This window comes from Sarcophilus harrisii, chromosome 5 (genome assembly GCF_902635505.1).
Source record: "Sarcophilus harrisii chromosome 5, mSarHar1.11, whole genome shotgun sequence".
NCBI classification, from domain to species: Eukaryota; Metazoa; Chordata; class Mammalia; order Dasyuromorphia; family Dasyuridae; genus Sarcophilus; species Sarcophilus harrisii.
The window spans coordinates 198,949,600-198,975,856 of NC_045430.1; the positions used below are offsets into that span (position 1 = coordinate 198,949,600).

The 26,257-nt window shown below is 38.1% G+C and overlaps 1 protein-coding gene across 1 annotated transcript; it reads left to right on the top strand.

Annotated features, from left to right (window-relative positions):
- Window positions 1-26,257, top strand: ZNF398 (zinc finger protein 398). The gene is made up of 6 exons (XM_003771729.4): window positions 1-390; window positions 9,012-9,392; window positions 17,028-17,154; window positions 17,646-17,759; window positions 21,611-21,724; window positions 22,346-26,257. The coding sequence occupies exons 1-6, from the start codon at window positions 367-369 to the stop codon at window positions 23,503-23,505; spliced, it is 1,920 nt and encodes a 639-aa protein (XP_003771777.1). The 5' UTR covers window positions 1-366; the 3' UTR covers window positions 23,506-26,257.

The following is a 26,257-nucleotide window of genomic DNA, read 5'->3' on the forward strand; positions in this document are numbered from 1 at the left end:
AGGAGCTAGTTCCCAGAGTGCACTGGGGGCCCACAAAGCAACAGCTGGGCAGCTGCAGAGGAGCGGGGCCCTCGGGACCTGGAGCTCGGCTAGATCTGGGGCCGGGCCGCAGCGGCTGCGGAGGCGGAGGCAGCGCAGCTCGGGCCGGCCCTCCGGAGCCCACCACGGCCCTGGGATCTCCGGCTCCGCGCCCTCCTCCGACTGACTGCGCTAACGCAGGCCCAGGACCCCGGGCCGAGCCGGCCGCAGGGAGCCCCTGCGGGTGCCGGGAGCGGAGCAGAGCGGGAGGAGGAAGGAGGAGGAAGGGAAGGGGAAGAGCCGGACGCGCCGCAGGCTCCCTGGAGCCGGGGAGTGAGACCAGGCACCATGGCCGAGGCGGCGCCCCCTCCGGTGAGAAATAACTCCGCGCGGGCCCGGCGGGGAGCGGGGCCGCGGGCAGAGGCCGGGGGGCCTTCCTTCTGTGCCAAGTTAGGCCCCGAGCACTGACAGCAGCTCCTCCACCCCGCCCCCCTCCTTCCGGACGTGCCCTCCCCCGGCGGCCGGAGCAGCCAAATCCTGGGGGGGTTGTCCGATGGGGGAGAGGGAGCACGCTCCCCCTAACATTAAAGGGCCCCTGGCAGCGAGGCCAGCCTCGTCTGGTCGGGCTTAGAATGATGTGTCTTTCTGTCGTCATTCTCTCCCCCTCCCCCACTGTCCTGACGGAGCCTCAAGGTGCGACTTGGGACTCTCTTTCATTGTACAGGGATGTAGAGAGAGAAAGAGGGAAGGAGAGAGGGAAGAGGGAGGAAGAGGGGAAAGGAGGAGGGAGGGGGAAAGAGAGAAAGGGGGAAGGGGGGAGGGGGGAAGGGACGGAGAGGGAGAAGGAGAGAGCGAGGAAGAGAGGGAGAGGGAGGAAGGGAGGGGGAGAGGGGAAAAGAGGAGGAGCGGGAAGAATCGAGGAGGGGGGAGGGAGGAAGACAGGAGGATGGAGGGGGAGGAAGACAGGAGGAGAAAGGAAGAAAAAGAGGGATAGAGGGAGGAAGGAGGAGGGATAGGAGAAGGGGGAGAGGGAAGAAGAGAGGAGGAAGGTGGTAGAGAGATGAAGGGGGGAAGAAAGATAAGAAAAGGGGGAGGGAGAAAAGAAAGAAGGAATGAAGAGGAGGAAGGGAAGGAGAGAGGGAAAGGCTATTTACAAATAACTAATAACATCAGAACTACAAATTGCAGGAACATTGAGGGACCGGAAAGAGAAAAGCTTATTTAGCCACTAATAATTGGTCTTCATAAACATGAATCCCCCAGATTCTATGGACCAAATAGATTACACGAGCTTCTGACTGTCTTTTGCCTTTTTTTTTTTTTTTTTTTTTTTTTTTTGGTATCCCCAGTACTCAGCATAGTGCCTGGCACATAGTAGGTACTTAATGAATGTTTAATAAATGCCTGTAGGTGGTACAATGATTTGGTCTCAGACACTTTGTAGCTATGAGATCCTGGGCAGCTCATCAACTTCTGTTTTTCTCAGTTTTCTCATCTGTAAAATGGGGATAATAATAGCACCTCTCTCTTAGAATTGTGGTGAGAATCAAAAAAGATATTTGCAAAGCACTTGGCACATATTAATTTCTATACAAATGTTGTGACGGTGTTATTACTTAACCCCTTTTAAATAAGAATTTCTTGATACTACCATAATACTGAAGTAGCATTATATAAAGGTCTTCTGTAAAAATTAGGAGGTTAGACAGAAAATAGTCTGTAATACTTTCTTTTGTAAATAATAGTTTATAACAAGGAAAATCTGCTTCTGGCACCAGACATTCTGGGATGAAATTACCCCCCATTTTACAACTGTGATAATAATTCTCTTTGAAGTGACTTGCCCCCAGTGATAGGATCCTAAATTTGGAACTGGAAAGGGCCATAAAGGGTATAAAGTACAACTTCTCCCCTTCCTCATTTTACAGATATGGAATGGAGGACCAGAGTAGTTATATATGTCTTACCAAAGTTCACACAGGTAGAGACAAATATATATTTTAACCCATATCCTTTGACTCCAAAGCCACTATTCTTCCATTTCCATATTGGCTCTCAGTTTCACAGCTAGCAAATGTCCAGAGGTTTGAGTTCCAGACCTTGTTCTTCTTTACAGTAGCAAGACAAGAATGAGAATCCACATTCTTAGAGGTTCATCTGTTCACCTCCATCCAGAAGGATAGGCAAGTTCCTCAGATATCAGGTCCATGTCTGCAGTTTGTATATTACTCTTCTTCCGTGTCCTTAGAAAGGGTAAATTTTTCATGTGTTTTTGAGCAAATGCTTTAGTCCCTGTCTAGGGGAATTCCAAATAAATAAAAGATGAAAAAACATCTGAGATACTGAACACAGTAGAAATGTTATAGTCTACTAATGTTTTTAATACCTGTTTTGAGTTCCATAGTGTGACATTCAATTAGACTGTTCATCGTCCACCAGGAGTTTCTGATTCATTTATTTTTAGGATCATAGATTTAGAGATATAAGGAATGGTGGCTAAGGATTGTTAGGTGTTAGACATAGAGAGAAAAATTGACCTCATTCTCCAGGAACTTAGAATAATAAATGTTAAATAGTAGTAAAGAAATTAAGTGACTATATTTTAAAGGGAGGATACAAAACTGCAAAGAAGGAGGTCTTAGTAAAGGAATATGAGAAATCTGAAAAAGAGAAAGCTTGCTTTTGGTTGCAGGTATCAGAAGTGTTTTCATGAAAGAAGTTACATCTAAGTTGGGTTTTTAAAGAGACACTTAATAGATGGAGGTAGGGAAGGAGGAATTGCGTGTGGGGGGGTGTTAATGTACAAAAGTAGATTATAACAAAATGAGAAAAGTTGGTTTTTACTGGGAAAGTAGAGTATATGAAGGGGGAAATAACATGAAATAAGAATGGGAAAATATGTTGGAGCTACATCATGGAAGGTTTTGATCCCAGAATCCAGAATTTGTTTTGCAGGCTAAAGTACAGTACTGAAGTTTTTTGTTTAATGAAGTGACATGATCAAAGCAGTGTATCAGATAGATTAAGCACACAATATTGTGAAAGATGGATGGCGGGGATATAATCTGGAGGTATGAATTTAGGCGGCTACATACACTAGGGTATGCATGGCTGAAGTGGAAAAGAAATACTCCAAGACAAGAGCAGTAGCATTTGAGAGTGGATACAGGGAATAAAATAGTGAAGGCTCAAAAAAGATTCTGAGATTTCAAGTTTATTGATGAGGACAGTAGTGATGCCTTTAGTAGAAATAAAGGGGAAGGCTAACAGTTTTTTATATGTTGCTTAACTCACTAATGTTGGAAATGTGAAGTAATATCTCTTGGGGAGAAGTAGGGTATAAGTTATCCTCATATGAACAAATATTTCAACCAATGATTAAATATTTATGTTTACAAGTTACTCTAATAAAAAGTAGGAATCTAAAGACAAAGATTAGTCACTGGTCTTTATGGAGTTTACAAGTGAAGGAATAGCCTTTTCACCCAAGTAGTTCATGTTTGTCATCTACATAAATGTGTAGTGTCCCACATTCCTTGAACGCCAGGGATCTCCTAGTCACTGGCTAATATCGACTGCTTGGAAAACTTAACCTCATTAAGTAAATATACAATTTTGCCAGAGAAATATTGAATGGGAATCATGACGTACATGAACAGTCCAGGAAAATCCCTAGCTAAGTATATAATTAATGTGTCTATCAAATAGCTTCCATTCCATAATAGAATCCTCAGTAATTGTACTTAAAATTCCTTCATATATGTTATAATTGAAGAGATAGTATCAAGAAAGAGACTATAAAGAAGAGAAGAGGGACCACTACAGACCCTTGAAGAAGAGAAAACCCATATTAAAGGGATTGGAAGTAAATGAGGTAACAGAAGAGCTTGAGAAGGAGTGGTAAAAGAAGGAAAAGAATCAATAAAGTCATGGAAACCAAGAGAAGAGAAAGTATGAAGTAGAAAGGGCTGCTCAGTAGTGTCAAATATGGCCAAAAAGGTCAATGAAGAGAAAAAAAAAAAATAACCCATTGGATTTGGTGGTACAGGAGTTATCAGTGACCTTGAAAAGAATACTTTCTGTAGAATACTGGGGGCAGAATTGCAAGGAGTTAAGCAGTGAATGGGCAGTAAGGAAATTGAGACAGACTGAACTTTTGCTTTTTTGTGACAATGAAGTATGGGGGAGTTGCAGGACCAGTGTTTAGGGTTTTGTTTTTAAAATAGGAAAGCCAGAACTTATTTGTAGGCTGAGGAGAAGAAGCCAGTAGAAAAAGAAATGATGCTTGTGACAAGGAACTACTGATGAAGCAAGTTAATAGAGGAAATAGGAGGGGATGGAATTAGGGGTATAGTGGAGGGGTTCGCTTTGGAAAGGAGTATAACTTGCTTTTCCTTTGAGATTGTAGTAAAGAAAAGGAATAGAAGAGAAGGACATTGAGAGATTTAAAGGAATACTAGGAGGGAACTGAAAGAAATCATCTCCTGGGGATAGCAAGGAAAAAGTTAACAGCTGAATAAGAGGAATGCCACATTGGGTTACATTGAATGAGTTTGTAGGACTTGGTCAGCCTGGTTTTGTGATTTCTCTCCTGCATTGTTCAGCTGCTAGGGAATTGGGGTGGAGAAGGCAGGTAGTTGAATTGGCTAGAAATTGAGTTATCAAGTTAGGAATAATAGAAGAGCAAGGAAACAAGAGATTGAAAGATAGGTAAAAGGATATTATTGAAATGGTTGATTTTAGAATCGGGACTAAGTAGAAAATTACCTGTGAGCTTTTCATTTTATGGTCTTCGTCCTCATCCTTCTCGGCCTTTCTGCTACATTTGATATTAAATAATTTCTCCTTTTCAGGTTTTCTTAACGTTACACTCCTGCTTCTCCTTTTACCTGTCTTTCTCCTTCTCAGACTTCTTGGCTGGTTCATCATCTAAAAGTAGAAATCCTGATCTTAAGGCCATGTCAACTTGAATGGATTTAATTAGCACCTCTAAGCAGAGCCTCAGCCCTGTATCACTGTTGGACTCTAGATGTCTCAGAGACACCTCAAACTTAACATATCCAAAACTGAACTCTTATTTTCACTCCTACCTCTCCAATCTTCCATCTTTCCAAACTTGTCCATTCTTGTCAAAGGTACCATCATCCTTCTGTTGTCTCAGGTTCCTGGGCTCTCTCTCAGCCCATGTATCCAGTTAGTTACTATATGAATACTATTGCTAATTTATTTTCCTTCAACACCTAAATGATTATGCAACTCCCATATCCATCCACTCCCAGGAGTTTCTTCTTGCCTATAGGACAAAGGTTCCTAAATTGAAATACATAAACTTTTCAAAAATATTTTAAGTATGTCTTTACTAATTAACTTTTTTATATGAGCTTAGTTGTTTTTGGTATTCTTTGTTCTTCTATCAAAGAATCCTATATAATAAAGAGTGTGTTTCTAAAGATCATATCAGGGAAGGGAACAAACATAAATTAATACTCTGCTAGGTGTTCTACAAATAGTATTTCACTTGATCCTCACAGCACCTTATATATAGTAAGTATATAGGTGTATAGGTTCTGTGATCCTCACTTTACAGAGAAAACTGAGATGAAATGACTTATCCAATGACTGCTCATTGTCTGAGGCTGGATTTTAACTGTCTTCCTGACTCCAGGTCTTTGACTTTCCATTGTATCAACTAACTGCCTAAAGGAAAAAATAAGGCAAAAAACCTGAATAGTACATTGAAAATGTATGGAAATATGTGCAATATACAATACTTGTGGACCTTCCACTTCTCCAAAGGGTGGGAAGGGAGTATCTCCTCATAACTGCTTTTGAACTATGTTCTTTATAATTTTACAACATTCACTTTTTTAAAAAACTAATTCTTTCCTTTTACATTGTATAGTAATTGTACATAAATTTTTTCTTGACTCTGCTTACTTTGCATCAGTTTGTATAAGGAATTCATGATCTTTTAAAAATATTTCTTTAACTATTTCAGTATAATTGGTATACTTTTTAATTTTATGCATTTAAAAGTATCCTCTTGAGAAGAGATAAATAGGAGCAATCCAGGATACAAAAAAAAAAAAAAAAAAATTAAGAAACTTTGCTCAAGGCTAAAATAAAAATGCTTCTGGTTAGTTTCTAAAGCCCTAAACAATTTGATTCCAGCCTCGTGGGAGCTTTTAACCCCATTTGCACTCTCTAATATAGCCGTATTATCCTCTTTGTGTTTTATACACAACACTACATTTCCCATCTCCCTGCCTTTGTACTTGTCTACCCATATACCTGGAGTGTATTCTTCCCTTACTGCTATCTCATACTATACCTTTTTTAAAGGCATAGTTCATTATTCCCCAATTGATAAATGGACAGAAGATATGAGTAGCCAGTTTTCAGAGGAAGAAATATAAGCTATCAATACCCATATTTTAAAAAGTAATGCAAATCACTATTAGAGAAATGAAATTTAAAACAGTTCTAAGGTACTACCTCATGCCCATCAGATTGGTAGAATTGACAGAAAATGAAAATAATAAATACTACAGAGGCTTATGGAAAATCAGGTAAATTAATGCATTATTGATGGAACTATGGAAAGCTTCAACCATTCCAAAAACAATCTGTGCCTCAAAATCTTTAACCTTTGTATACTCTTTAACCCACTGTTACTACAAGATACTCCGTAAAGAGCTAAGAAAAGAAAACAACTCATGTACAAAAATAGTAATAGCAGCATTTTTTTAAGTGGTGGCAAAGAATTGGAAACTGAGAAGATATCCATCAATTGGGAATGGCTTAAAACAGTTATGATATATGAATATAATGGAATATTATTGTGCTGTAAGAAATATAAAGAGGATATTTTCAGAAAAACCTTGAAGACTTTAGTGAATTGATACTAGTTAGGTGATCAGAACTTGGACAACAGTGCATACAATAACAACAGTATGGTAAAGACAAACAGCTTTGAAAAATTTAGGAACTAATCAACACAATGATCAGTAACAATTTCAGAGAGCTCATGATCCTTTGATAGAAAGGTATAGACTCAGAATATAGCATGAGATGTAGACACACATTGCAGAATTTAAAAAAATTATACATGTTTATGACAGGTTTTGTCTTGATTTCTCAAGGTAAGGGGAGAGTAAGGGAAGAGGGAAAGTTGGAAAGTATGAGAATCTGAAAATCAAAAAAAAAAAAAAAGACTCAAACACCACCTTCTACATCAAGCCTTTCCTGAACCATTCATATTTTCCAAACTATCTTGTAAATTAAATGCTTTGTGTATGTTTGTGTTCATTTTCTATTTAAGCTACATATTTTCATATATGTATCTGTTTTATTCCCTCATTAGATTATAAGAATTGTTTGTTCTTATTCTTGTGTCTCCAGTGCCTGGAATACAGTAGATACTTAATATTGTTAATTGAAGAGAAGTGAAGCCAGAATAAGGTTTATGAAATTACAAAATAGGGAGAAATTGAGATACTGATAGGTTATGATAAAAGAGGAGAGAGGGAAGCTTTATTAAGTGGGTACTTTATGTTAGATACTATGTTAATTAATCACTTTACAAATATTTCTTTTAATTCTTATAACATCTCTGAGAAGTAGGTACTACTATTAATATCTTCATTTTACAGTTGAGGAAAACTGAGGCAAAGTTTACACAGCTAGTTACATGCCTAGTAAGTGTCTGAGGCCATAGCTGAGCTCAAAACTCCACATCCACTGCTCTATCCAATTCACTACTTAGCTGCCTACAAGAACAAGTATGGGAAAAACCCTCTAAAACCAAGAACAAGTATAGGAGAAATAAGAAAAAGGAGAGATTAAAGGACAGCTGATTATGGTCAGGGAAATTTCAGAGTTAAAGAACTTGGGGAAATAGCAGTTTGGTATAATAATGAGGTCTCAAATTGACTCATGGCTATATATACAGCTGAAATAAAATGAATGAAAGATGGAGATTGTAGGATTTAAGGTGTTCAGTGAACTATGAGGATATGGTGTTAAAAGATCATTGGACACCTTGTAAAAAGTCATTAAAAATGAAGTTTCCCAAGCTCATGGCAAGAGAAGAGATAGAGGCAAAAACTATAAACCACGTTCCAAAGTAATGGAGAACAGTGGAGGTTAATTGAAGACAATGATGAGGACCTGAAAGAATGTTGTGTTTGGACTCAGAAGACCCAGTTTTCATTCTTGACTTATTTAACCTTGATTCTCAAATTCCTCACTTATAAAACAATCTAGGATCATAATACCTGAGAGTTAATTTATTAACCATTATTAAGATCAAATGAGATGATGGATGTAAAATGCTTTGTAAATGTTAAAGTTCACAGCACAAGTATGCTCCTTTTTTCTGAACAAAAGGCCTTTAAATATTTGAAAAAGACTGTCATGTTTTCCATTATTTTTATCTGACTTTCAGTTAAGTGATAATTTATTGTACTATCAACTTCATAGAATTTTTATGAAACATTTTGTAAATTTTAAAGGTGTGCTATTATCATTGTCAGCTTCACCCAAACTAAACATTCCTTGTTCCTTTATTTGAATGAAATAATCTATAGATCCTGTCAATGGAGACTTGGGCTATGAAAACTTTATATATTTGCCTCTGGTCCTTGTACCTATTAGAAGTCAGTAAACCTAAGGGGAACCTGGTCAGAGGGGCTTCCTGCCATATCATTTCTGTTTGGTAGTACAAATGAGATAATCTGACTTGAGCCTCCTGAATATCTCTAGAAGATACCAATTGGTTCTATTCCCCATCTTACTTAGTTATCTTAAATCATCCCAAAGATGGTGCTGCTAGCCCTAACTACATTTAAATGCAGAACCTATATTAAGATAAAGATTTGAGGAAGCATCATTTTTTATCTGAACTTGTAATGATAGATTTCATAAAGTTTTGATTTTTGAGCTGATATTGCTCCTAATACTCACTGTTATATTCTTTTTCTCCTGTTAAACAGATTCCAGAATGGGAGTCAGAGTGTACCACTTCACTGCAGTCCCTCCCACTACCCAGTGAGGCTCATCTGCAGACAGCAGCTATCTCCCTATGGACAGTTGTAGCAGCAGTGCAGGCAGTAGAGAGAAAGGTGGAGGTGCACAGCCGGAGGCTTCTGCATCTGGAAGGCCGGACAGGAGCAGCTGAGAGTAAGCTGAACAACTGTGAAAAAACAGTGGCGGACCTTGGGAACCAGCTGGAGGGGAAGTGGGCTGTATTAGGGACCCTGCTCCAAGAGTATGGACTGCTGCAGCGGAGGCTAGAAAACATGGAGAACCTTTTGAGAAATAGGAATTTCTGGATCCTCCGGCTCCCCCCAGGTATTAAAGGAGATATCCCAAAGGTAATAATATCATATCTGTGACTACAAATAAAATGAATTCTTGTACTAAGGATTTTGATCTGTCAGTTAATTGAATTTTTCTATTTCAGTTTTTTGTGATAGGAAAAACATAAGCTAAAGGAATTGTGAAGTTATTAAATGTGTTTATCTCATAGATGTTCTCCTATGACCTATCCTAGTGTCCATTGGAGTTTTAATCTCAAATTAGGGCAACCCTTCATAATACTTGCCTGATTCTGCAGCTGTCCTTTGTCTCATCCTTTTCCTTCACAACCTTGTGTTATTTCCTCTTCTTCAGTTGGCTGAGGGAAAGCAATGAACAGAAATGAGAAATCAACTTCTTTGAACTTGGTTCAAAGTTTTGGTTGACAGAGACATGATGGATTCAGAGTGCAGACTGAGACTTATTTTTTTTAGCATGTCTTACATAAAGGGTTTTGTTTTCTTTTAAAAATCTTCACTAATTGAAAATAATTTTTAAAAATATATGTTTAGCAGAGGAAATGTGAAGATAATCAAACTAAGGACCTGTTGTTTTCAACCTCTGAAAGTACATTGTTATAAGGTTTCTTTCCCTGGAAAAAAATTTTTTTAATTAAAAGATGGGATTCCAATAAACTTTGGATAGAAAAAAAAGCCATCTATATCCAGAGAGAAAACTATGGAGACTTAATGTGGAGTGAAACATACTATTTTCACCTTTTTTTTCCCCTTTATTTTGTTGTCTTTCTCGTGGCTTTCCCTTTTTGTTCTTATTTTTTTCCCTGAAACATGACTCATGTGCAATGAATGTACATGTATAAGCTATATCCGATTGCTTGCTAGTTTGGGAAGGAGGGAGGAAAAAAATTTTGAACTTAAAATCTTAGAAAAATGAAAGTTGAAAACCATTTTTACATGTAATAATATAGTATTAAAATAAAAATTTTTAAAAAGAATGAAAAGAGAAAAATTATTTCAAGGCATTTGGCTTCAACAGACAAAATTAGGTGTTTGTATTAATTGTGGATTCTCATTTTGCAGCTTCCTACACAATAAAAGATGGTAAAATGGTTCATTGGGAAGAATGAGAAGAGGTCTAGATTTTTCAATCTCTGCTCTTCTACTTGCTTCTTGTATAACCTGGGGAAAGCCATTTAACTTTTCTGGGCTTGAGTTTCCTGATCTCTAAAATGAAGGAGTTGGATTATATCTGATTTATGAAGTCCCTTCTAACTCTAAATTTGATCCTGTGATTCTGAGAATTTTGTAGTAATGAGTAATATGTTAGAAATCATGTTGCTAGCATTTCCACTCTTTCTGTTATTGTTTGCTTGCACTTTTGTTTTCCTTCTCAGGTTTTGTTCTTTCTTTCTAGGTCTGATTTTTCTTGTGCAGCAAGATAACTGTGTAAATATGTATACATATATTGGATTTAACATATACTTTAACATATTTGATATGTATGGGACTATGTACCATCTAGGGAAGGGGATGAGGGGAAGAGGGGAAAAATTGAAACACAAGGTTTTGCAAGAATCATTGCAAGAGTCAATGTTGAAAAATTACCCATGCATATGTTCTGTAAATAAAAAGCTATAATTAAAAAAAAAAAAAAAAAAAAAAGAAACCATATTGCAAGTATACAGAAAGCTACTACTGACAAATCAGTCTTTGAATAAATCATTTAATCAGCAAGGAAAAAGAGATCTCTGACGTTAAAAGTATGAGACCTATAATCCATTTCTAAATCATGCCCATTGCCGGGCTCAGTGGCAGAACATACCAGTTCTTTCTTCTAGCAAAGAAGCTCTTAGTTTAGATATTTAAATTTTAAAGGATGGTCTTAGAAAGGATCATCTGGAGCTAATTTTGTAAGAACCTGAGAGAACTAAATACATAGTAAATGATATCCAAAGTGGGATGGGAAGATGAGATAATGTATATTTAATAAAAATATAGCTAGGGGTACTTTTACAAATAACTTTCTCTATGTCATCCACAAAAGATTGATCAACTATAATTCTGCCTTGCTTATACTATCAAAAATGAATAGGGAACCAGGACTGGGAGATTTCATAAGTTGTTATTGCTGTAATCATCTGCCAGTACCTGATATCTTTCTCTCAGAATACATTGGGATGATGCAAAAAGAAAAGCTCTTAATTCACTAAACATTTATGAGATACCCACTAACTGCACAGCACTATGGATATAAAGATAAAAATGAAACCACATAAAAATGATTACTTTCTTCTGGAATAATATAACATGTTATAAAGATAAGTAAAAGTAAAGCAGTTTGAGAAGAGCGAGAACCCTGACAACTAGGGGGATCAGGAGTTTGACTCCTGACTTAGAGGTGACCTGAGCTAAGCTTGGAAGATAAGAATTCCAAGAGCTAGGAGTAGGGAAGGAGGGCATTCCTGGAATGGTGTAACATCCTGTGCAAAGAGAGAGATACAGTGCTGTCTTTGGGAAATAGCTAGTTGGCAAATTGGCTGGAAATACAGAATACATAAATACAAAATATATAAAAGACAATAGAAGTTAACCTAGAAATACTGAGGTTTGGGAAGGATAGGAATCAACCTTTGTTTAGTCTGTTTAAGTAGAATAAGGGTTCTATATATGGTTCTCTAATTTCCTCAATTTTAAGAGCAAAAGTCCATATAATGACTATCCTCAGATGACTTTTCATGTTATGTTTTTTCCTGGCTCTGATTTAGAAACTACCTGAAATTTCTTGGGAATAATTCTAATTGCTATTTTCTCTCAAAAAATCTAGCAATATTTATTAGTGGGTTTTTGTCTAATTTGGACATGTATGCAGTGTTTAGTCTTTGGGTTGACTTTCAGCTAAATTTTTTTTAATAGCTTTTTATTTACAAGATAAATGCATGGGTAATTTTTCAACATTGACAATTGCAAGACCTTTTGTTCCAACTTTTCCCCTCTTTCCCTCCACCCCTTCCCCCAGATAGCAGGTTGACCAATACATGTTGAATATGTTGAAGTATAAGTTAAATACAATATATGTATACATGTCCAAACAGTTATTTTGCTGTACAAAAAGAATTGGACTTTGAAATAGTGTACAATTATCCTGTGAAGGAAATCAAAAGTGCAGGTGGACAAAAATAGAGGGATTGGGGATTCTGTATAGTGGTTCATAGTCATCTCCCATTGTTCTTTCGTTGGGCAGCTAAATGTTTTAGATATTACTTTAAAACTTGTTTATATATATATTTTTACATATGAAATTAATTAGGTAGTTAGTAGGTAGCAAAGTATAATGAATAGAATGCTCTACTTGGAATTGGGAAGATCCAAATTTAAATTCAGCCTTAGTTACTGGCTGTGTAACTTTTGTTTGCCTCAGTTTGAGCAATTGTAAAGTGATAATAATAACAGCACTGATCTCACAGAGTTGTTGTGAGGATCAAATATGATACCATATGTAAAGCACTCAGGACAGTGCTTGATGAATAACAGGCACTTAATTTTAAAATACTTATTTTCTTCCTTCCTTTCCTCTTTGGTCTCCAATTTCCTCATCTGTAAAATGAGGGGATTGACCTCTGAAGTCCTTTCTGGTTCTAAATCTGTAAAGCTGTGAAATCATTGGGGTAGAAAAACCTATTAGAATCTGTGGCATTGAATCCCACTGGTACAGCTGAGGCTGAGAAAATTCCATTTTCTTTCCATGACATTGGAAAAATCTGTATTGGTCAGTGAAGTCCTTGTGTATCAATATTAATCCCTTTAGTAGCTCTTTTCCCTCCTTCCTTCCCCCCATCCTCACCACCAAACACTGCTTTTTTGGAATCATTCACATATTTATTATAAAATTGACTTTTTTTTTTCTTAATATTTCTTTTGGACCTGTTTCTCTTGAAAATTTTAAGCTTTGGGAACATACTTCTCTTTTATTTTCCTGAACTTTTTGAAATCCATGCTTCTTAAATCCAGGGTGTACATTGGATCATATCCAGCTTTTCCTTCCCTATCACACGCTTAAAGCTTCTTCCCAAAGTTCTTACATTTACTCTACTTCCAATTAGTTCTTCCAGAATGGACTTTTCCCTTGTTATTTCCCTTATCTCTTGTATGAAATTGCTGTTAAAGCAAGTCAGGAACTTAATCAGCTGCTCTAATTTTGGCAAAAAGAGATCCAGCAGGTATCCAGATAGTTGAAGCATCCTGTCATTGCTATATCATTTCCACATGCCAGATTAAATGTTTGCCAAGTAATTAGCCATTTCTTTCTTCTGACTGGCCAACTCTGTAGCATGTTTTAATAACTTTTTTTCCCCCTTCTTTCGTTGATCCATATACAAATACTTGATGTTTGTGAATTTGTTCTCTCCTCTTAGAGTGCTAGGAATAATCCTGAATATTTGCAGTTTCTGTCATTATCAAAGCCCCCATGTAATATAATCTTCCCCCCCCCCCCCCCCCCCCCCCCGCTTTGGTTATCTAGTTTATATCAATGGACTTTTTCAAATTAGCTTTTACTAAGAAGGTATAGGAAGGACAAAATTTAGAAAAACTTACCTTCACTCAGGCCAAGAGCACACTCTTTAATGCATACCCTTGGTGTCTTGAGAGGATGGTCTCAACCTTAAGAGCACAAAATTTAAATCCTTACCTGATGTAGGGAACACATGTGACTGAGGGGTACCTCCTGGCTCTGGGAGTTTTCTCATCGTGGAGTACAAGTTGCTAAAATATATGAGTCATTCTCTTAGTAAGCAGAGCTAATCCCTGCTAAGATTTAATGTCTCTTTTGCCATATCAGTCCACTCCTGGGTTGGGTCAAGTAGATCAATCTCTGGGGGTTAGCATATCCCTAAACTCAACTATTGCAGCTGTTATTTTCAGGGATACGTTGCCCTCAGTTGTCTGATAAAACTTCTGATCTTTTGGAGTTCAAAGGTCATAGACTTTGTCCAGTTCATATCCTGATATTCATCTACCTATGATTAGTAAAGAATAAATTGTTTGTCTTTCTGTTTGTCTCTCATATATACACCAGCATTCACTCCTATCCAGCCATTCACAGTTTTTCCTCTTTTCTTTAAAAGAGAAGAAAGAAACACAGTAAGATCAGAGAGGCTGTACTCGCCATTTGTATGTGAACTTGGTTCTAGCTGTTATCAGTTCTTTTAATTTTGACCCCAATTAGAAAATTCATCATGACATAGCACCATCCCATCAAGCCTTCCTGTGTTGGATTAATAGCAAGCAAGGACTATTGTAAGTACACTAAGAATTTGGCTACCAATTGGCCAGTTTCCCAAAACATCAAAAAAGGCAAAGAAAGATGGAAGAAAAATGATTAAATATGGCAGAACTTCAGGTATACCTGCAAAGGGAATAAAAATAAAAGCTTTTTTTTTTTTTGCTTATTTGTTCATTTGTTTCTGCCTTCTGAGAATGGGTTTGGATAATATATATCATCTTTTTATGTTTATTTTGTTGATGTTGATGATTGCTGAGTTTATAATAAAAATTAATGTATGTTCTTGCATTAAGATTTTTAGCATACTTTATTACTCCATACTTTGTAATTTTTATATAAATATCCAAAGTCATATATTTTATTACTTATCCTTCTTGTAGACATTATATCCTATAAATTATAGGAAATTTTCAGTGATATTTTCTCTGTATCATATATGTTATTCTGCTTTTTGGTATAATGGATATACTATGGAAAATTTTCTCTTTTCTCTCCATTTTCTACTTAAAGCCTTCTTGAACAAATTTTTTTCTGCCTTACATTAACTGTAGTCCCTCTTTGGCCAAAAGCCAGTCATCTCTACATCTTAAGCTATGGTCCAGAGGTCTGAATACTGTGCTTGGTCAGCATCATCTTTGCCAATTGTTCATTTCCCGGATCTTCTTTCATTTCTAAAATATCTGTCTTTAATCACTGCGCTCCTAAATTTTTTCATTTCTTTGCTCAAAATTTTATAATCCTTAGAAATGCTTCCTAAGTCTGTTTTGTGGTATCTCATTTATCCTCATGTGATTAACCAGAGGTAGGTATTTTTGGTGATTAGATTTGGCAGATCTTAATAAGCAGACTCTCTGTCACGTCAAAGATATGGGAACACAAGACAACACATGATTTCTTCATTTCCTATCAGCAGACAGCCATCCAAATATATTTCTTCCTCCTCTGACTAGTATGAGTTCCCAAACTTCTGATAAAATCTGTGTCTTCATCCTCATTCCTCAGATTTCTTTCAAAGAACAGGTACTTCTTCTTCTAAGGGTCTACTTTTGCCTTCCTCAGGCTTATGTAATTTAGTTCCCACTTATTTTCGTAGCTATAATTCATATTATTTTTGTTTACTCATTCAGTTCTAATCAAACTAGCCTTCCAGCATTGTTCCCCACAAATGGTGGTCAATCTCCCTGTATTCAACATTGGCCCTTCTCCACTCTACTTCTCAGATTTCTGAGACTTTAAAGCCCACTTGAGGGGCCAGCTCCTTGGGGATATTTCTGATCCCCAGATCAGAAATGGTGGTTGTTTTCTCCCTCTTGAAATTGCTGCAAATATACTTGACGTTTACATGTGTATATGTGCTATCTGTTCAGTTACTGTCTTTAGGTCTCTAACACCTAGCACAGTGCCTTACACTGGTAAATGTTTATTGGATTGAATTGTCGCTGCATTCCTATTCTTCCATACTTCTTGTAGATTTTTCTGCTTCTTCCTTTGTTTTCTTGTTTTCTTCTCAAAGTACTTTCTGCATTCTTTAAGGTAACAAGCCATTTTCCCTAATAAGCCAGAAAGTAAAGAGATCTCCATCCAATCCTTTTGCCCTCCCCTTCAGCTTGAAACACACATGGTTATTACTTGCCATTAACAAAAACACAAGAAGAAAAATAGCATGATTTCTTATAATTGAGGTGCATGAGGAAAAAGGATATATAAACATGGAGAAAGAATGGTAAAAATGGGTATCGGGTGAAGGAAATGGAAGGAATGAATAAGCATTCAGTAAGTAGCATTTACTTTGTGTTAGGCACTGTGTCACATATTTTAAATTATTGTCTTATTTGATAAACTTTAATTTTACCTGAAATGGATAAAGTAGGAGTGAATACATACACACACAATGTGTAATTTCAGAGGATCCTGGGTAGTATGAACTGATACAAAGTGATGTGAGTAAAACTAGGAAAAATTTTCCACAAGAATAATAATATTATAAAGAAAAACAACTTTGAAAGTCTTAACTATATTCAAAACTGATAACCTGTGTGATTGGATCTATGATGAAACATTACCCCATCTATCTCTGTTCAAAGTTCCTTCTTCTATCTAAATCTCAACATAAAGTCCTTTCCTGACCACTTGTGTCCAATTTGATCTCTGCATTTTTTTTGAACTATCTTAGCATTTACCTATATTGCTTATTTTGATATCTAATATATGATTATATTTTGTGTAGTTATATCTCACTTTACCAATTCAAATGTAAACTTCTGAAATAGAGAAGTGCTATCTCATCTCTCTTTTATGTCACTCCTCAGCAGCTAGCACAGTGTTATCACCAATAGTAGTCTCTTAATAAAAATTTAAAGCAAATTAAATGGTAGAGGGAAGAACTTAGACCCACATGCTTACGATTTCAGGTGCCAGTGACGTTTGATGATGTCTCCATCTACTTTTCTACACCAGAATGGGAGAAGTTAGAAGAATGGCAGAAGGAACTTTACAAGAACATAATGAAGGGCAACTATGAATCTCTCATCTCAATGGGTGAGACTGAGCTAACTTCTGTCAGATTAGTGATTTACATCTTCAAGTGAGCTCAGCAGTTTTGTTCATTGTCCCATTCCCAACTTCCCATCCTCACTCCTTTTAGATTCTAGGCCCAAAACACAGAAGAGGTACCTTCTCAGCCTTTTCCTCCTATGTACATGGAATCAGTATAAAAGCTATGATTACCTTAGCCCTTCCTTCCTCATGTCAGATGGGAGGAGCATGATCTAGGAACAAAGATTAAAAGTGAAATTGCAAGAAAAAAAATATGACAGTAGCAGTGGGTGCCCTGGAGCTACTGCTGCTGTCTGCCCCCACTCATTTGGGAAAGAACTGGTTAATTTGTAGATGAAGTAGGGATAGGGACTGTGTAAGAAGTCCCTAGTTCCATAAGCCCCATATACCTTCAGCTTAGACTGTTTAGAATTAATATCATCTTTATCCCTGTTAACTTTTACTTTTTTTTCCCTCTTTCCTTTGTTCTTTAGATTATGCCATGACACAACCTGAAGTTTTGTCTCAAACTCATCCAGAGTCAGAGCAGAATACAGAGAACCAAGCGAGACCAGATGAGAATGAGATGGCTGCAGAACCCAGTGATGGTGAGTAGAAAAAATCATATCTTTTCACTCCTCCAGTCTGTCTTGCACTCTCAGGATTTGATGCCAGTCTAACAGTTAAAGATGAATGACTAATAATTTCAACTTTGTCACTAACTTAAGTTACAAAGTTGCTCTATTTTTAATCATTCAATCAATGGGTATTATGTGCCAGGTACTTGAGTAGGCCCTGGAAATATAGATAGAAAAGTAAAACAATCTCTGTCCTTGTGAACATGTACAAAATTAGTATATGCAAAAGAGAGAAAAGACAATTGGGGGGGGGGGGAGGACAAGGAGAGGCATTGATAGCTGGGTAGGCTTCATGTAGACAATGATACTTAAGCTGGCCCTTGAAGGAAAGTTTGGATTCTCTGAAGCAGAAGTGAGGAAGATGCACATTCCAGGTGTGGAGGCAGGTGATTATGTGTCATTCATGAGAGTAAAAAGGCCAGTGTGATTAGAATATCGTGTCTTGGTGGGGGAAAGGCATGGCAAGGAGCTTTTGGTAATGTATTTTGAGGCTGACTGGAAAGATAAGTGAGGTACAGATTTTGAAGGGCTTTTAAGTGCTTTACAATTTCATATTTGATCATAGAAGTAATAGGGAATATCTGAAATTTGTTTAGTAACTTGTGGCATGAATAGATCTCTGTTTTTGGACAATGACACTGGCACTTTGATGAAGAATGGATCTGAGTAGAGAAAAATTTGAAGCCGAGATCAGTTATAGAAACTATTTGATAGCCTAGGCAAGTGATGAGAACCTAAATTAGGGTGATGACTTTGTAAATAGAGATAAGGAAATTAATTCAAGAGATGTTTGGTTTAAAAAAATATATATTTTTTTTGCTGAGGCAATTGGAGTTAAGTGACTTGCCCAGGGTCACATAGCTAGGAAGTGTTAAATGTCTGAGGCCAGACTTGAATTCAGATCCTCCTGACTTCAGTGCTGGTGCTCTATGCACTTCTCCACCTAGTTGCCCCAAGAGATGTTTTTAGAAGTGGAAGTGATATATGGGGGAATGAAAGTGAGGGGTCAAAGTTGATACAAGGCAGGAAAAACTTATTTAACAGAATCTTATGATCTCCTAACTTTCAGGTTCTTACTTTAATTTAAGCAAAATTAACTGTAAATTAATCCCTTTTATTTTCATAGTGTTTTATCTATTTTATTTGATCTGTCTTCTTTCTCTCTCCTTCCTATCTTCTATTTTCCTTTCTTTCTATTCCTGTTTCCTCTACCCTTTTTATAATAGCACACCTTTGTTCTTAACCCTATCCCCAGTATTGTCTGTTGGACTCAGTCTTACTTTCTTTTTCCTTTGGACAGGCTGTATTACATTTTGATGGGTTTGTACTTCTCAAAAGGTACTTGACAAAACAGAGTCCTACTGATGATAAGAGTAAAGACAAAAGCTATTTGTGAGGTTTTAGTCCGTTTCCATCTGAGTAAACACTGTTAAGGATGAGAACTAAACTGAGAGATTTGGAGCTTTCCCCTATAAGAGTCCTGTACTCTTAGAGCGAGGTGATATTGTTGAAGTTGTCCAGTACAATCTCTTGAACGTCAAATTAGGAAGCTGAGAGCCAAAGAGGAAATGGTGACCCAAGGTCATTTAGGTAGAAAGTAGTAAGATTCTAACCCAGGTCCATTGGCTTCACGTTCAGATCTCTTTCTGTATTCCATATTCCCATTGGACTAGAAGTGTAACAGAAGGTTTTAAGAGAACTAGACCTTCCTTTGGATTTTACCTTGAGCAGGATTAAACAGGCATTTTTGATTGTGGGCATTTTGGCTTCTCTGACCCATCTCTTTCTCCGTAATCTCAGAGGATCATGACTTACTCTTCCTCAACAAAACTTACTCTTTCCATTCATGCCCTTGAGCCTATCTCTTTCATCTACTGTCAAATCTTGTTCCATTTATTATTGCCTCTCATTCAATATCTCCCCATCTAATGGCTCCTTCCTTCTGCTTTAAACATATTTATCACTTTTTTTGTCAGGTGAGGAACTCTCATTGAAGAATTTCCTTTACCAGTGCAGATAATCTCTGTTCCATTTAGAGAATTTCTTAGAACATAGAGAACTTATTTTAAAGGACTTGGTCAGGATTCATAATCCTGTGTGTGAATTAGTACAATCATTCTACAAAGCATTTTGGGATTATGCAACAATAAAAAAAATGTAGCTAAAATGTACACCCTTTGGACCGGAAATTCTACTGCTGGACTTGTTATACTCCAAAAAGGTCACTCACAAAAATAAAGGTTCCATATACACCAGAATATTTAAAATAACATTTTTTTGTGGTAGCCAGAAAAAAAAGAGATAACCTATCAATTGGAGAATGAATTTCTAAACAAATTTTGGAAACAGAATAACATGGCAAAACTTACATAAACAAAGAGAAGTAAGCTGAGCCCACCAACTTCACCCCCCACCCACTCCACACACATCCCCCAAAATAGAATAACCACAAAACAATCAAAGTGAAAGTTGTAAAACATGTCAGTAAAGAAGAGATATTGTTTTGGAGCTTTGTTATGATTACTTGGGAGAAGGGAGGGAAGAAGGAGAGGGATACTAGGGAAAATTCAGACAATATCAAAATTAGTATTTAGGGGTAAGAAAACAAGCTGTTTATTTAAAAAGACTTGTCCAGCATCACTTAGCCACCTTGTATCAAGGGTGGCACTTGAATCCAGGACTTTTTGACTATGTCATCATTGACTTTTCACTCTTCTCCAACTTCTATATCCAACCTAAGTGACCTTGTTGATTATTCTTTACTAATGTCTCATTTTGGACCTGATCTCTCTTCATTCCTACTGGCACCATCCCAATGTAGATTCTCATCACCATTGGTATTGATAATTATACTAGCTACCTACAGGTTCCATCTTTCCAGTGCTCCCTTCACAAAATGGCCAAATGAGCCATCCTAATGCATACATATGATTATATTATTCTCCTACCAAAAAACTGTCAGGGGCTCCATGTTGTATATAGTATAACATACAAACTTCTTACTTAGCCTAGCAACTAAAGCCCTCAAAAATCTGACAACTGCATACTTTTTCAGCCTTGTTTCACATTCACTCCCATTACACACTGTGCTTACTAGCTAAGCCCTTGTTCCATCCTACCTCTCTCCGTCAATGTGGGCCATACCTTATGCTTAGAATTTTCTTGATGTTCACTTCTGTTTATAAAAATCACTTTTTTTTCCTTTAGTGATACCTCTTCCATGAAGACTTTAATGATGCGCCCCACTATCATCCTCATCTTCACTCCCTGGGAAGCGATTTCTCCATCCTTAAATTTCCTTATAACACTTTGTATTTATTTTTCCTTTTTCTTTGTCACATTATATTCTGTATTCTATTTATTTGTTTATGTGTCTTTTCCTGTCATAATATAAAATCCTTGAGAACCTAGGATTGTATCATTTCTTATCTTTATATCCATAATGTATAGCATAATGCTGTGCACTTAATAAATTATCTTTTAATTAATTAACATAAGTTAATTAAGATACTTTGCCTTATCTGTATTAAAGGATTATTGTGAAAGGAAAAGAGAATTAAGAGTAAAAGAGTTTAAAGATGAAAGTTCAGTTGAAATAAAAGACACATTGTTAGATCACTTTAGGACATCTCTAGAGCAGAAACTGTGACTGATTTAGTAAAAGTTTTGTTTATTGCTTAGTTACAAATGAATATTTGGGTTGTTTGAAATTAAATTAGCATGTTTAATTCCAGTTTTTGGTTTAAGATTCTGTTCAGTTCCCTACAGAAACTAAAAACAAAACAAAACAAAAATTTCTGCTTCTCTTTTCCCTCACACAGAGCCAGGCATTTCCACATCAGACATTCTCTCCTGGATTAAACAAGAAGACGAGCCCCAAGTAGAAGGTCCACAGGACCCTGGAGAAAGTGACATTTACAAAGGCACATATACTGGTGAGTAATAGAGCGGATATTAAGCCCTGCCTCCAGTGCTGTGCAGCAGAGAAACTAAGCTGTTACAGGAACACCCTCCCCAAAACAAAACAACAACAACAAAAAAAACAAAGACAAAATCAATACTAGGAGTACCATGGAAATGAATGAGATATTTTATTAGGGTTTGGAGGGAAGGGGGGAGAAAAGACAGCAGAGAAGCCCTATTAGATTGGAAGATTTATATTGGGGAAGAGCAGATGAAGATAGTGGGATGAGGCTGAATCATTAGGCAAAAGGGAGTGAGCAAAAGTTTTTTGGAGCAGGGAAGTGACATGATTAAAGCATTGTCTTAGGAAATTTTAATTTAAACTTTGCTTTTTTCCCATCCCCTCTCTCAAACCAGAGAATAACATAATGTAGAGATGACACCTTAGATTCCTGGATTCTCACCTCAGAACTTCACTGAACTGTTTCTGTTCCTTTGAACTAATCTCTTTCTTATACAATAACAGTGAATAAAAGCCCAGAGCAATTTGTGAAAACCAGGTAGAATGTAGCTACTATTTTGTGCTGAGAATTGCTAGGGAAAAAAAAAAAAAAGCAATTTCTGTGTTGTATAACCCTAGTCCTTTCTTTCAGATGATGAGCTTGCCATCAAAGCTGAAGGGCTTGCTGGAGCCCCTTTGTGTTCAGATGCCCAGGTTACTTCTGCCAATCCACCAGCAATGACAAAAGATGCTTTCCAGGATGCAGCTTTTAAGAGTCAGCATCCTCAACCTGTACTGTCCTCTGGACCTCCACTTAATAATCCCATTGACCCCCTTGGAGGGCAGCCTAGTTTCACCCAGCTGGGCAATCTTCCCCTTCCTCCCCAATCTGGGGAGCAACAACAACTCTTCCCTTGTCGTCGTTGTGGCAAGAATTTTAACCAGAAGGAAATGCTGATGGACCATCAGAGTAGTCATGCTGGTGAGCGTCCCTTTGCATGTGCCCAGTGTCCCAAGCGCTTTGCCCAACAGGCCAATCTCAGCAATCATGCCCGTGTGCACACAACTGAGCGGGCCCATACCTGCCCACATTGCTCTAAGAGTTTTGTGCACCCTTCTCGGCTTACCTACCACCTGCGGGTCCATAGCGGTGAACGACCCTTTCCATGTCCGGAATGCCCCAAGCGTTTTACTGACCAATCTCGGCTCACCAGCCACCGACGTGGTCACTCTGGTGAGCGGCCATTTCGCTGTGCTCAGTGTGGTCGCAGCTTCAGCCTGAAAATTAGTCTTCTGCTCCACCAGCGGGGCCATGCCCAAGAGCGCCCCTTCTCCTGTCCTCAGTGTGGCATCGATTTCAATGGCCACTCAGCATTGATCCGCCACCAAATGATCCATACGGGTGAGCGGCCCTACCAGTGTGGCGACTGTGGCAAGAGCTTCATGCGTAAGGAGCACCTGTTGAATCACCAACGGCTGCACACAGGCGAGCGGCCCTTTCACTGTGCCCACTGTGGCAAGAGTTTCATTCGTAAGCACCACCTAATGAAGCACCAGCGCATCCACACAGGTGAGCGGCCCTATCCCTGTCCCTGCTGTGGCAAGAGCTTCCGCTACAAACAGACACTCAAGGACCATTTAAGAGCAGGCCAGGATGGAAGTTGCAGTGGTGATGGAGATGTACCAGGGCAGCCGCCAGATCCCCCTGGCCTCCTCCTACCTGGGCTTGAGCCCACGGGTTTAGGGATTGGAACTGATGGCCTAGAAACCAACCACTGGTATGGGGATGGGGGTGGAGGGAGTGTTTTGTAAATCCTTCATCTCTTGTTTATCCACCAAGTGAAGAATCCCAAAGACAGGGAGCCCAAGATCATTTTAAACTGGCTCTTCAGTGCATTTTGGCCATCGTACATCTAACTAGGGACATACCTGGTTATCTGGAACTTCACAATACTACAAATAAAGAAGATACATTGTAAAATTTGGAGAAGCTTGAAAAAAATCCACCCACCCTGTCCTTATGAAGAAATTATTGAGTTGAAGAGGTGATAATGTTGCAAACAGGCTGAAAGCAAGAAATTGGTAAATCACTGGCAGATAATCCAAATTATTTGTAGGTTGAAATCCAAGGGAGGGGCAGGTAGCATGGGGAAATTTCTAAACTTGATACTTTCCTTGTACCGTGAGGTTGGTGGGACACTGAGACTTCTCCCTAACTTTTGGGTGGGTGAGGTGGTTGTTAGAGGGGAGTGCTGTCCTAGAGCTGCCAAATGGGGGTTGGCACTCTCCTTCTGGTTCCAGCTTAGACCCAGTTTACTTGTATTCCTGCTTATTTTTCCTGAAATAGACCCAACATGATGGAGATTCCTTTTCTTCATCCGTGTCAACTCAAGACTTGGCCTGGTATAATATTTCTTGGATTTAATCAATGTGATTTTCTTTAAACATTGGATCAGCCCAGGGTAAGAGATCTGAATTTTGTAGGTTGGGAAACTCCCTACTGAAAATTAGTTGGTTTTGAATTTTTTACTGACTTGGTTTACAGTCTTCTCTCTCTGATATTCAGGATTTTACTGAAATTTCAAATTCCTGGATATTAGCATTCTCAGTCCCTGACCCCAAAATCTGAAAAACAGGATTCTTTGGAGTAAATGACAGGTCATGTCTCTGAAAAACAGGATTCTTTGGAGTAAATGACAGGCCATGTCTCTAAGGGCACAGCCCAAGATTTGTGACTAGTCCCTCAACTTTAGATGTGAGTACATCTAATGTATACATTTTTCTATGTCTGCAGAAATAATAAGTTGGCTTTTCTCTTTCTGATATTTTGGACATTTGTTATAGCAGAAAAGATTACAACTCACAGCTTTAAAACTAGCTGAAGACTCAACATTTGTTTCACAAGTAATGAAACAAAGCCATTTTGGTAATGTGGCTGGCTCAAACCACTAGAGGAAGTGTATATTCATCCTCATTTGGCCCTACTCTGGGAATGTGGTAAGGTCAAGAAGATTTCTCCCTAGCTGGTAGCTGGCCCTTCCTTGTACATAAACAATCTATCTGTCCCATCCATATCATGCTCTCTGGGCTACTGGATATTGTGTGCACAAGCTTGTTAGTTGTTGTGTATGGGTCTCCCAATCACCTGGAGCAACTAAGCCACCTAGTTTTATTCTTCACTGAGTTTGGGCCATTTACGTCCTGCTGTGGACCCTAATTTAGCTTTCTGTAAATTAAGAACAGTCCTGTCCATTTTACCTCAGACAGCTGGTATGAGGAACAAGACCTGAAGTAAGAGCTCTACAGAAATGCAGAAGAATGTGATTGTCGGGTGGCATATTCTCCTTCCTACCAAAACCCCATTTAATTATTTTTCAGCCTCTTTGTGGGCAGACTTGAATAGGGCAGCAGTCAAGGAGAGACTTCTGGCTGAAGCTTGCCTTACATCTATTAGAGTTCCATGTACTTTCTTAAGAACTGAGAACCTGTAGGAGACATGAGTGATGGTCTTTTACAGAACTGCAGCCCTGCACATTGGCAGGAGGGGCTGTTAGCATCAGCCAGAAGGAAGGAGGCTCACAGCTTCTCTCACCAAGTACTCTTTTCTCATAAAGAATACATTGGTGCTTGATATTCAATGACAGGATCTTTACTTGGTGGTTTGAGTGAGAAGGACATGTCTTCCCCTCACATTCTAAACTTAACTCTCACCCAGATGGCATAATTGCCTGTAGCTGGTTTGAGGAAAGATATTTTCCTTGACTAGCAGGGATAATAAGGATTCTGAGCAGGAAGGCTATGGAATATGTAATGGAAAAAGTGTTGGATATGAGCTTGGGACATCTGAGTTCTGCTATGAAGTAGCTTTGTGATTTTAGGCAAATCCCCTCTCTGTCTCATTTTCCTTCTCCACAATTATTAGATGACCTTCCAGATCTGAGATATTTTGATTTTATGAGGCCTAGTCAGTCATACAGATTTTCCAGGAAGAAGCCACAGTAGGTCAGTAGGTATCAGACTCTCTGAGCACTGACAGAGAACTTAACATGGACTCATGATCATTTTGTCTGCTCTCCCACTCTCTAACTAGGAAAAGAACCACAGGCTGGCAATTTTTTAAAAAGTTTGTTTTTGAAGATAAGAATGTGGATAATCAAAATGCTAGGAAAAGGGATAACCTCATAATAAGTAGAAAAGTATCTGGGGGCAATTTCCACATTGACCCTTCAAGTCCCTCATAAGGAACAGGCTGTTAGATTGCAGTTTGAAAAGGTGCTTTAAGATACAAAAGTAATGATCCCTAACCACTGGTTCTAGATCCAGACAACCCTATCTCACCTTGGATTCTTTGAGTAGTCTTCATTTGTAGGAGAGAAATTTAACAAATAGACTAATTTGTCCCCACTATTCACCATCTCATCTTCCCTTCAGTCCACACAGGATGTCATCTATTCCCTTGACCATTTTCAACCATTGTAATTGTCAATTGCCAAGTGGTAGCTTATTTCACTAATTAATCCAGTTGGTTTATTAAGAACATCAGAATAAACAAGACTTACTCTTT

Excerpts from the sequence above, each read along its gene's own strand:
- ZNF398 (XM_003771729.4), top strand. The coding sequence starts at position 367 with ATGGCCGAGGCGGCGCCCCCTCCG. Across the intron at positions 9,393-17,027 it reads TTAAAGGAGATATCCCAAAG|GTGCCAGTGACGTTTGATGA; the intron begins GTAATAATATCA and ends TTACGATTTCAG. Across the intron at positions 17,155-17,645 it reads TGAATCTCTCATCTCAATGG|ATTATGCCATGACACAACCT; the intron begins GTGAGACTGAGC and ends TTTGTTCTTTAG.